The sequence below is a fragment of the Impatiens glandulifera genome, chromosome 1 (genome assembly GCF_907164915.1).
Source record: "Impatiens glandulifera chromosome 1, dImpGla2.1, whole genome shotgun sequence".
NCBI lineage: Eukaryota > Viridiplantae > Streptophyta > Magnoliopsida > Ericales > Balsaminaceae > Impatiens > Impatiens glandulifera.
The window spans coordinates 74,843,453-74,857,115 of NC_061862.1; the positions used below are offsets into that span (position 1 = coordinate 74,843,453).

The 13,663-nt window shown below is 29.9% G+C and overlaps 1 protein-coding gene across 1 annotated transcript; it reads right to left on the bottom strand.

Annotated features, from left to right (window-relative positions):
• Positions 1 to 4,966: 4,966 nt before the first annotated feature.
• On the bottom strand, positions 4,967 to 5,920 carry LOC124932647 (floral homeotic protein AGAMOUS-like). The gene has a single exon (XM_047473313.1). It carries the CDS (start codon positions 5,918 to 5,920, stop codon positions 4,967 to 4,969), a length of 954 nt encoding a protein of 317 aa, XP_047329269.1.
• Between the last annotated feature and the right edge of the window lie 7,743 nt (positions 5,921 to 13,663).

The following is a 13,663-nucleotide window of genomic DNA, read 5'->3' on the forward strand; positions in this document are numbered from 1 at the left end:
TCTCCTCAATAAACACAAAAATATATACATTTATTTTAAAAAAATTGGTTCATAATCTTGTCTTTATACTTTAGGTTAAGAACTTATTAATGTTTTGTGTTTGTTTTATTCTTATTTTTATGGGTTAAATTTTTTTGACATTGTCAAAACTACAAATAAAGTAACCATGATTGGTAAGTTAACTTATTAATTATTAAGTAATAGCTTTTCTTTGCAATTAATGACATAGATTATATGAGATCAAATGTGTTGACATTGAAATTTTGAAAATACACAATGGGTTGTTAAACGTTGTTGAGTATTCATGATCAGAATAAGTTTTTCCAATTTCAATATTTATATATAAACAGTTTGTGGTGTGTGAGCATGTTAGGAAAGTCTAGATAATTTATGTTAGGAAATTAGACTATTATAAATTTCATTTAGATTTATTTGGAAACCTTGATAAATAAGTTTCTAAAACATGATATATATACCAAGATTACAGTTGAAAATGAAAATTTTGGACAAAAGTTAGATGTTTCTACGTCGATATCATCCACAGTATATAAAAGGCGTTAAAAAAATCCTAAACTTTGCTCAACGCACTACTGGAAGGGAAATGATTGTGTGTCCTTACGTTAAATGTGCAAATCAACACTATGAGAGTGTTAGTGTTATAAAGACACATCTAATTATACACAGTTTAAGATTGGACTACGATTTTTGATATTTTCATGGTGAAAAGAGCTCCACAAATGATATTGTTAATGATGACGTTGATGATGTTGATGACGAATCAAATAACGAAGACGATGTTAACGAGAATATCATAGAAGAAGATAATACAGTTGATGATATTGATAATGATGCTGATGACCAGTATATGAAAGATATTCTCAATGATTTATATTCAAACATTCAACACTCTAGTTCTGAAGATCCGGTTGACGATGTTAAAATATTCTACAAATTGTTGGATGATTCAAAGCAGCCTTTGTATGAAGGTTCTCGAATTTCAAAGGCTTCCACATTATTGAAGTTGCTTCATATTAAGAATGTTGATTAATGGACAAATACATCATTCGAACTATTACTAAATTTTATTAGTAAATTCTCATTTACCTAATTCTTATTATAAGTGTAAGAAATTTATCACAGATATCAGTCTTACATATAAAAAGATCGACGTCTGTAATAATATAAGTGTATGATTTACCGTAAGCAGGACAATAATATGCAACGTTGTAAGGTGTGTGGAACCTCGAGATGAAAGATTGATAAGTCAAGTGGTGCAATTCGGAAAAAACAGAATGGAAAACACATCCCAGTTAAGGTGCTACGTTATTTTTTATTGACACTAAGGCTTCAAAGGTTATACATTTCTTCAAAAACGACTCCACTAATGAGATGGCACAAAGATAGTCGAGTAGACGATGAATTCTTGAGTCATCCCGCAGACTCTATGACTTGGAAGCCGTTTGATGAACACTACACTGATTTCTCTTCAGAGCTCCGAAACGTAAGATTGTGTTTGGCTAGTGATGGATTTCATCCATTTAATAATGGAAAACAATTGCACAATATTTGGCCGGTTGTTATAATATCTTACAATGTACCACCGACGATATGCATGGACTCAAGTAACTTCATGTTATCCATGTTGATTCCCGATGATGCGGATGATATTTTTCTACAACTGTTAATTGAGGAATTGCAAGTCTTATGGCATATAGGTGATCGAATTTATGATGCATCCACTTCAGCGTAAAGGCACCGCTTCAATGAGATTGACAAATTGGCAAAAAGAGTGTTATATGTGTCATAGACGTTTCCTTCCCCCTAACCACAGATTTCGAAAAGAACGTGAAGCTTTTGATGGTAATATAGAATATCGAATTGCCCCTCCACTATTATCATGTACAGAAGCCTATGTGCAAGCTTAGAGTTTAAAAGACGTTGTTTTAAGTTCAAAAAATCGAAAATCCATCATGATGTGCAAGGATAATTGGAACAAATTATCTATATTATATATTCTATCATAGTGGAAAAGTCTATTATTGAGACATAATCTAGATTTCATGCATATTGAGAAAAATATTTGCGATAGCATTGTTGGAACAATGATGGATGTGAAAGAGAAGACGAAAGATGGACTGAAGGCTCAAAAAAATTTACAATTGATGGACATAAAACACTCGTTACATTCCGTTGAGGTTGATGGATTTCTCCAATGTCCCGTTGCCCCATACACACTTTCTCTTAGTCAAAAGAATTTTTTTTGACAATTTTTGACGAAATTAAAGATACCGGAAGGATTCTGTTCTAACATTGTGGGTTGTGTTGACTTGGATGAAAAGAAGATTCAGGGTTTAAAGAGTCACAATTGTTATATCATATTAGAATATATTCTTCCTCTAGCGACACGTGGCTAACTTTCAGAAGATGTCTACAATGCAGTTGTGAATCTATCGAAGTTTTTCCGGTTATTATATTGTAAGTCGTTGAATAAACATGACTTGGACCAACTTCAACTTGATATTGTTATAACGCTATGCAAGCTTGAAAAAATATTCTCGCCATCTTTTTCGACATAATGGTTCATTTGCCCGTACATTTGGCGTTCGAGGATTTTCTTGGAGGACCCGTACACTATCAATGGATGAATCCTATTGAGAAGTATATGAGTATATTGAATAATTATCTTAGAAATAAAAATTTTCCGAGGGTTCAATTAGTGAGCGTTATCTGGTGAATGAAAGTATTAGCTTATGTGCGAGATATTTGGAAGATCAAGATCCTCTGCGTACTTCAGTACGAGATTCAAATCTATTTATATTTATATGTTTGGAAGAGTTATCAAAGGGAATTAGTTACACGTACAAACCAGGTGATCGAGAGAGGGCTCATTCATATATATATTAAAGAACTGTCTGGAGGCAGAACCTATTTACAAGTAAATTTTCAAATATTACTTGTACATTTATCTTTCAATTTACATGCATAGACTCAAACTTTTCATTCAAATTGATATGTAGTGAGTTCAACCGAGAATATGATAATCATTTCATACCAATTGATGAGCGTGAAAGACGTTACGTAGCCTACTTCAAGACAAGAGTGAGTTATAATGTTATATAATTTTATTGTATTACATTATAATTAGACTAATCTCATTATCTTTTATTAGGTTTCTCAACTAGGGGAAAATATTTCTGAGGATATAGGAATATTAGGAGGTTGTAATACCTTTTATGCGAAGAGATTCGTGTCATGTCGAATTATTGAATACAAATTCAATATTGAGAGACACGATGAAGGTTTAACAACTCAAAATAGCGGTGTTTCTGTATTGGGTAACAATGATACCGAAACATTGTCCTACTACGGAGTGTTGACAAACATTATAGAAGTCGAATACTTTAGTGGAAGACTAGTGATTCTTTTTAAATGCAAATGATTTGATGTCCATTCGGGAGATCGGGGAATAAAAATAGACAAACATGGTTTAATAAGTATTAATGTGAACCGCACTTTGAAAAATCAAAATCATGAACCGTTTATCTTAGCAAGTCAAGCGAAACAAGTGTTCTACATTCCAGATATGACATCAAGGCCTGGTTGAAAAATTGTGACGACAATAAATCCACGTTATTCGAACATCTAATTAAGGTTTCATTGTATTTTATTTTAATTTAATAAGTTAAAATTATGTAACATCTTTTTTTTTAACAGAGATGGCACCTAAGCAGAAGCATAAATGAGGCATGTCTGGGCAGCTCAACGATCTCCAAAGGAGAACCGATCTCCTCGAAGCGGGTGGTTCTAATGAGCCATATGACACACCCAACCATGTTGATCCGACGTTACCGGAGGTTGAGATGATGACGACATCATCCTCCCATCCTGTAGGTATGATGACGACATTTATGTTTTGAGCTCCTTTGATTGGGTTATTTGGGGACAAATACTATTTTTTTTTAAATATTCAGTTTGATATGATTTGGGAATAAATGGTTTTTTATGTATATATTACCTAAATACCTGGGTAATTTGATTGATTTAATAGATAAATAGATAAGAGGTTTGATGGTTAGATATTTAGGTAAAATCCCCAAAGATAAGAGAAGAATGTGTAGTGGATGCAACACATTTGAATTGGTTTTGTTATATGAGTTACTATTATTGTATTAAGTTTGAATTTTGAGATGTAAAATTTAATCTTCAAACTTTAATATCTGTAGTGAATTTGAGATTTTGTATTATTGCTAAATAAAAAGGAATTCATGTTTTTAAATTAATAAATATTTGTGACTAAATAATTATATGTAATGTTTCAAAATCCTATAACATAATTGTTAATCTTTTTCAATATGATAATATTCTTAGTAAGATTATCTTTTGTTTGAAATTTTTTAAATAATCACAATCTAAATGAATAGTATTTTATTATATTCTACTTGATTATATCAATCAATTTAGGAAAAATATTTTTTATTATATTTCAAAAATAAAATTATGATTATATATTAATACTTTGTAAATATTTTATGATTATATATTATATATTAATTAATACTTTGTAAATCCTTTTACCCAAAATACTCTTCTCTATCAAAATTACCAACAATATATTTTTTTTAAAATAATTCATATATTATTTAAAAAAAAAAAACTTAAAACAAGGCCCAAGAGGGACTTGTGTCATAGCAACATTTGTAAGTCTAGTGACATGGTTGATTTTTTTTTTATGTTTTTGTTTATTATAGAATCGTTATTTTATGAGAAAAAAACAAGTAAAATAGGACAAATTAACACACACAAAATATCAACCAATAACTTTTAATTTTCTAATAAACGTTAGTTAGATGTCGTAAAGACAACGAACCAATATAATAATTTAAAACAAAAACTAAAGTTTAAATGCAAATAAGAAACCCAATAGAGGAAATTAATAGCAGACTAAGTAATTTTGTACTAGACCTCTTCAGTTTTCAAATCGTGATCCATTGCTACTGCTCCCATAGTAACAACCATTCATGACATTACTATACCCGTTGTTATTAATGGGAGGTGCAAGTTCCATATTATACCCTTGAAAAGACCCACATGGCATAAAACTTGTCTCCAACATTTGTGGCATTGTTGGACCAGGGTACCCTAAAGGAGAACAATAAACATCAGGACTAACCATCATCTTGTTTTCCATCGGATAAGGTATTGTCTGAGGATTTGTATAGGAATAAGCTGAAGAGAAGTTATCGGTTTGGTTACAAAAACTTTGGCCATACCCCTTGTCACCGTTAACATAATAATCATTGTTGTTGTTTAGCATCATTGTTGGTGGTGTCATGTAGTTCAGGGAATCACGGAAAAACCCTAACATGGCTTCGTTCATGAGGTAGGGAGAAGATTGGTCTTGTGTAATAAATCCAAGTTGGTGAGAGTTATGACCATTATTTTCATCGATATTCTTCAACATGTTAACCTTAACCCTAACTTCATCAAACTTGTTTTGCAAGACACTAGCTATATTCCTCAATTCATCCTCGCTAAAATTTAAGTACCTTTCCCCCCACGTCGGATATAGAATCTCGTTGTTCTTCTTTCTCAACTTTATAAGTGTATCCTCAACTTTCTTGTTGCGGTCCTCGAAGTAAAACAACAAGTCATTGGTCCTTCTCTTCTGATCGTCAATCGGTTGTCTATTGTAGGACTCGATCATCCTTCCAACCTTTTCGTTGTCTGAAGGCCATATTTCAGGATGCTTCGAGAGGGATTCACTTGTTTCCGGATGGTATATGATTAAACAAACATCAACTGAGCAAAGAGTTTGGAGCTCATAGGCTTTCTTCATCAAACCCTTCTTCCTTTTTTGAAAAGTTGTTAATCTAGCTTTCTCACCACTTATGAGATGCATATTCAATTTAGCTCGTCCCATCTGCACAAATATTTAATTAATTTAAGAGGACAAAATACATATATGAAGATCAAAATAAAATTTGAGAAAAAAATAGTTAAAACCTTGTGTTCTTCCCTCTTCTTTAATGGTTCTTACAAACAATAAATTGAATGGTAGTTCTCTAGTTTTCTTCTTTATTGAATCATGGTAGATATAAAAGGAAAATAGTTTTGACTTTGTTTCTTGTTAATCAATTAACTAATAATATTCTAATAATTTTATTTCCATAATGGTGAAAATCAAGTTTTTATTTTTATTTTCTTCAGTACATAAATAGTCAAAAATTCCTTAAATTTTGGAATCTACAATATATCGAATCAAATATACTAATTTATATTATTATCCAAAATTTGTATTGGGCATATATATAATTTTTTTTTTTGATTTTTGTAATGGGCTTTATCATTAACCACAAATCAATGAAATCAATCATAAATCATCATAAAAAAAAATTATATTAGAAAATTTTGATCTATCCTAATTTTTAAATAATATTATTATTTTTAATAATATTAAAATAATATTTTGAATTTTTATATTTAAAATAACTTTAAAAAATGAATTAAAATTTAATTAAGGATTAACTATTGTGATAATTAAACCCTAATTAAGAAAAATATTCAAAAATTAAAAAATAATTTGAAGTTAAAATATTGTATTTATTTTACTCAAATTAAACCAAAGAAGAGGTTTAAAATATTTAATTATGATTTAATCATGAATTATGTGTAATTTATGACTTAAAAACAAATAAATATATACCCCAAAATTCTAAAAAAAAATAAAAATATGAATATAATTTTTATTATGTTGATAGAAATTTTTTTTTGAGAAATTTTCGATAAAGAAAAATGTGAAAAAAGGATTAAAAATCAATTTCAAATAAACCTTTTATAAAAATTAAATCTGATAATCCAATGTAACATGAATTATTTTTAATTTTTGCAGCAAAACGTGGGTCATCAGATGAGCGTCCAGGCATCATCCAACGCCCATGAACGCGCTACACAACTGGATGCAATGAAGCCGTGCGCGCCTGCCTACACCAGAACAACTAACGGGATGGACTAACCCCGTTAGTCAAAGACGTTGATCGCGGACGGAACGCAACAGAACACTGTGTCTCGTTAGGCGAAACGACATCGTTTCGGTCGTCTTTCTCGCCGAGATCAGAAGCTCGCCGGATTCGCGATCATTGTCGCCACGTTTATGCCAAAAAGCCCTAGCTTTGTCATTTCTCCACCTTATCCTCTGATTTCTTCACCAACGTGTTTGTCTTATCCTTATCTACAATAACTCTATACCTAGGTTAGACACCTTGACCTAGAAGTAGGCTGCCATGAATTGATAAGAAATTAGGGATAAGTTCGTTGGAGGTCAATTTGACTTGAATTGCCCTTCCTCAACTGACCTACCTCTACTATAAATAGTCTCCAATGGTTTCTACACCAAAACATCAAACAATCATCGAACAATTACAACAAGAATCAAAGTTTGAAGATTCTAGCCAATAACTTATTTTTTTCAAAACCTTCTCTAGCGATTCCAGCTTCGATCCAGACTTCTAGATAGCTTCCAACACACCTAAGGAGTGTTCTCCAGCTGTTGGTATGAATCCATAGCCTCTATATATCGATTTGTAATTGAAAGTTTGAATTTTTTTTCAAACTTTTCTAGTTTGATCGGGTTTGGTCTGTTCTTGAGTTATATGATTTCTTTGTTTAAAATCATTTTATATATCATGTATAAACTTTATGTTAAAAGAAATCAGATCAAATCAATTTTAATCAATTTTTTTGAAAATTAAGCTTCAAAACTGAATTTTGTTAAATTTTGTGTTCTTGAGTTTAATCTGAATTTTTTTATTCAATTAGTTGCTATACATCTTTTTTAATATGTTATGATGATTTCCAAACAACTGTAACATCGTTTCGATCATGTTTGATTAAACTGTGTTTTTGAAAATTTTTGAATTTTAATTCAATCTTCAAAAAATGTTTTAATGCTTGAATGATGTTCTTTTATTGGTTGTGTTCAATTATATTCATCATTTCAAATCTAATGGAACAACCTTGAAATGGCCTAATTTGAAAATTCCCAAAATTTAACCTAAAAATGGTGTTTTAAAATTAATTTTATAAAGATCCAATAATCGTGATTTATGTTAGGGCTTTTGTTCTTCATGATTATATGAACTAATTATAGCTTACAGATCATGGTTCCGTGATCTGAATTAAAAGTTATACCCTTCTAAAATTTTGACCAAAATAAGAACACGCGGTCCTAAGGCTTTAGCCTAAGACCAGTAAGCCTCGGTCATGTTCTTCAGCTGGGACCGAGAAAATGAACCTGGGTCAAAACCTAAGACCGAGAAAACTTAGCCTCCGACCGAGGATCAGGACCAGTGTTCTTGAGGAATGACCGAATCCTAAGACTGAGGAACCCGACCGAGTTTTTCAACTTAGGACCGAGCCCTCCTCTTAGTCTAGGAACGATGTTTCTAATCCTCGGACCAAACCCTAATTTGACCTAGGACTGGTAAACAAAACCCTAACCCTAGACTTAGGACAAAGCCCTCCCTTAGCCTAAGACCGATGTTTCTAACCCTAGGACCAAGTCCTAACTTGACCTAGGACTGGTAAACCCTAACCTTAGACCTAGGACCGAGCCTTCTCTTGACCCTAGACCTAGGACCCTAACCTAAGACCTAGGACCTTAATCAAGTAGCCCAAGTGTGGGACCGAGCTTCCCGACTGAGCCCAAATCAATCTAAATGGACCCAATCCCTAAGATTTTGATCTTAAGGCCTATTTGGTTCCACTTTTTTAAAACCCAAAATTATTTTTATAATTTTAGAAACTCCGTTCCATTTTTAAATGATTTCTCAATATCAAAAAATAAAATATTTTCAGTATGTCTCCCAAAAACAAATATTTTCAACTAAGACCCCGATGAATTTATTTTTAAATTCTAATACTTTCTTCTAACGTTTTCAGGTTTTGTTAACTTGATATCAGCGTAACAGGTACACACCTCTTTTAATAATTTTGTACAATTATTTATTTCATCTAAACCTATCCTTGTTTAGGACCCTATACTACTAAAATGGAATAAAATGTTATAAACAAATCTTTAAAATAGTCAGAATCTTTGAAAATTTAAATCATCCTTTGACGGACGCGGAGGACATAACGCGGAAGTCTTTCCCGAGCGTAACCAAACTCTAAACCCCTAATAAAAACTCTTGTATATAACCCGTTTATACACAGATATTTTATTGTTTTTTTCTAAAATCAATTAGCTTCTATTTTCAAATATGTGGTTTATTAAACTAATTATGTTTAATTAATTTAAAACCGGGTTTCGAATCAAATTATCATTTGATTACAACAAGTCCCCATATTAATAAAATTTGAATCCAAAATTAATTACTTTTACATGATTAATTTTACAATGGTTTGTACTATCAAAATCTTTTAAAAATTAAATGTTTCATTTTTAAAAAATGTTTGGCCTGCAAACCAAGATAAAAATCTTCAAACCTCGAGTCACCCCGCGATATGTTCCCCCATATTGTCACGCGTCACCCGATGCGTGCTAAGCTACGGAGGGGAGCCTATCATGAGGTTCACACATTCAAAATATTTTATAATCAAAAAATTAATAAAAAATAACATAAAAGAATAAAAAAGCATAGTTTTGTTATTTTAATGAAACAATTAACATCATACAATATATTAATACTTGATATACTTGATGTACTTTAATATTTACGATTAATCTATTTTTAATTATGTGTGTACGTCTTTAAAATTGATCTTTCAAAACATGTTTAGAACTCAATAATTTATAACATGTTATATATTTTCCTTTCGAGACTTGTGGAAGAGACGAGGAACCAAATCGAACAAAATTCAATTTTTAGTTCGTCGACATTTTATTAAGTCCCGGTAATCCTCTCGAATTTTGTAAAAATGACTCACTTAGAAAGTCGTCTGACCTAGGTATAAATAGGTTGTCAAGAACCAATTAAAATGTTTTAAAATAAAAAAAAAAACTCGACTAATTTAAATGTATTTGTGTGAAATCTCAAATTATAAAATTAATGTTATAAATTATTATAATGATACATGTCGTTAAAATTGTTAAAATACGTCAATAATGAAGAAATTAACACGCGATCACATATATATGATTCCTGAAAGTTGTTTATAATTTTTTTAAATAAAAGATAAAAAAAACTAAATTAATTCGTAAATCCTTTTTTTAATTACGTCTTTCAAGTAGGCAAATTTTTATAAGTAGAGAATGATACTTCTCATGTTTAGTCACAAAATGGTAACAACAGCGTTTATAAAAAATAAAATAAAAGATAAAAAATAAGTTAACTTTTACATAATTTTCTTCATTAAATACGTTGTATTTTTTTTAAATAAATAAATTAATAAATATTTTATAGAATAACTAAGGGTTATTATTATTATATATATTCCAGATTATAATGTAACGTAAAATATATAAAACTAGAATTTGTTGTGATTATTGAAACTTTTATGATAATTTAGTTGCAAATGTAAAAAAATTATGTTTTATTAGAGTTTTCGTGTTATTCATTTTCATTTAATTACATAGTCAAACTTAATTAGTATAATATTAATATAGTCAATATTTTATAAATTTATATATATATATATATATATTTATCTTTATATTTATCTTTATCTTTATCTTTATCTTTATCTTTATCTTTATCTTTATCTTTATATATATATATATTAAGAGAGATAAATAAAAATATATATATATATTTTTTTATGAATATAAAAAATATTTTTGATTAATATAAAATTAACTAATTGGTTATAGATTACATAGATAGGGTATTAAGTATATTCAGAAATATTTTTCAAATTATTTTGTTATTAGATTAATAAAATTATACTATAATTTTAAAAGAAAAAAATAAAGGATTAAAATAAAATTTAAGGAAATATTATTTATTATCTCTTGATTTATTTAGATAATATATATATATATATATATATATATATATATATATAATTTGTATGCTTGATTCTAACCAATTGAGTAAACAAAATAGTTAAATAAATTATTAAATTAGAGCTCAATTTATTACAAATAGCCCAAGTTATCGTATCCCCATTTATCGCAAATAGTCCAATTTGTATACTAGACAATTATTCCTAACATATCTCCATACTTTTAAGAACTATCCCGTAGACTCTTACCTTCTTTTCACCCACCTAGCAACTAGGGGTGAGCAAACGGGTAAACCCAACCCGTATTACCCAACCCATATTCAACCCAAATTAAATTTACCCAACCCATAATTCAACCCATATTATTTATTAATATGGGTTGGGTATGGGTTGGGTTGAGTATGGGTTGGGTAACCCAAATTATTTTATTTTTATTTTTCACACGTATTTGACACATTTAACACATTATTATTCGTTTAACACGTTTTTCACGTTTTTTGACATTTTTAATACGTTTTTCACACGTTTAACACGTTTTTGGCACATTTAACACATTTTTGACACGTTTGACACATTTTGACACGTTTTTTCACGTTTTCGACACGTTTAACACATTTTGACATATTTTTGGCACGTTTAACACGTTTTAACACGTTTAACATATTTTGACACATTTAATATGTTTTTCACATTTTTGACACGTTTCACACGTTTTTGGCACGTTTTGACACGTTTAACATATTTTGACACGTTTAACATATTTTGACACGTTTAACATGTTTTGACACGTTTAACATATTTTGACACGTTTAACATGTTTTTCACATTTTTGGCACGTTTAACACGTTTTAACACGTTTAACATATTTTGACACGTTTAACATGTTTTTCACATTTTTGACACGTTTCACATGTTTTTGGCACGTTTTGACACGTTTAACACGTTTTCCACGTTTTTGACATGTTTTGACACGTTTAACACGTTTAATATGTTTTTTACATTGTTGACACGTTTCACGCGTTTTTCACATTTTTGGCACGTTTAACACGTTTTGACACGTTTAACACGTTTTGACACGTTTAACACGTTTTCCACGTTTTGAGACGTTTAACACGTTTTTGATACGTTTTGCACGTTTTCGACACGTTTAATACGTTTTCGACACGTTTAATACGTTTTTCACACATTCAACACGTTTAACACATTTGACACGTTGGACACTATTTTCATGTTTTGACATGTTTAACACGTTTTTAACACGTTAGACACATTTTTCACGATTACGACACATTTAACATATTTTGACACATTTTGACACATTTTTCACGTTTTTGGCACGTTTAACACGTTTTGACATGTTTAACCCTTTTTTTTTCACGTTTTTCACATTATTAACACGTTTAACAAGTTTGTAACATGTTTAACATGTTTTCACACGTTTTTCACGTTTTGGCACGTTTAACACGTTTTGACACATATTGCACGTTTTTGGCACGTATAACACTTTTTCCACGCTTTTGGCATATTTTGATATGTTTAACACGTTTTTGACACGTTTAACATGTTTTTCACATTTTTGACACGTTTAATACGTTTTCACATGTTTAATGTCAAACGTGTGAAAAATATATTAAACGTGTCAAAAACGCCAAAAACGTGTTAAACGTGACAAAAACGTGTTAAAACTTGTCAAATCGTGTTAACGTGCAAAAAAATATGTTAAATGTGTAAAATGTGTTAAAATGTCAAAAACGTGTTAAACATGCCAAAAACGTGAAAACGTGTTAAACGTGCCAAAAACGTGAAAACGTGTTAAACATGTTACAAACGTATTAAACATGTTACAAACATGTTAAACGTGTTAAGAATGTGAAAAACGTGTTAAACATGTCAAAAACGTATTAAACGTACCAAAATGTGAAAAACGTGTTAATGTGTGAAAAACGTGTCAAATATGTCAAAAATGTGTTAAACATGCCAAAAACGTTAAAAAAACATATAAATGTGTGAAACACGTGTTAAACGTGTGAAAACGTGTTAAGCATATCAAAAACGTGTTAAAATGTTAAAAACGTGTTAAACGTGCCAAAAATGTGAAAATCGTATTAAACTTATCAAAAACGTGTTAACGTGTTAGTTATGTTAAAAATGTGTTAAACGTGCTAAAAACGCAAAAAAACGTGTTTAATTTGTCAAAAACGCGTTGAACGTATTAAACATGTCTTAAACGTGACAAAAACATGTTATTAGTATGAAAACGTGTTAAACATGTCAAAAACTTGTTAAACGTGCCAAAAACGTAAAAACGTGTTAAACGTGTGAAAAACATGTTTTAAGTGTGAAAATGTGATATAAATATTAAAAACGTGTAAAAAACGTGTTAAACATATCAAAAACGTGTTAAAATGTCAAAAACGTGTTAAACGTGCCAAAAACGTGAAAATCGTGTTAAACTTATCAAAAATGTGTTAAATATGTTTAAAACGTGTTAAACGTGCCAAAAACGTGAAAATCGTGTTAAACTTATCAAAAACGTGTTAACGTGTTAAATATGTTTAAAACGTGTTAGATGTATGGAAAACGTGTTAAACGTATGAAAAATATGTTAAACATGTCAAAAACGTGTTCGACTTAAAGTTGGAAGATGATTAGTTTATATTGGATTAATAATATAGAATTAAACTAAATTTATATAATTTGGGTAATTTGGGTAACCCTAACC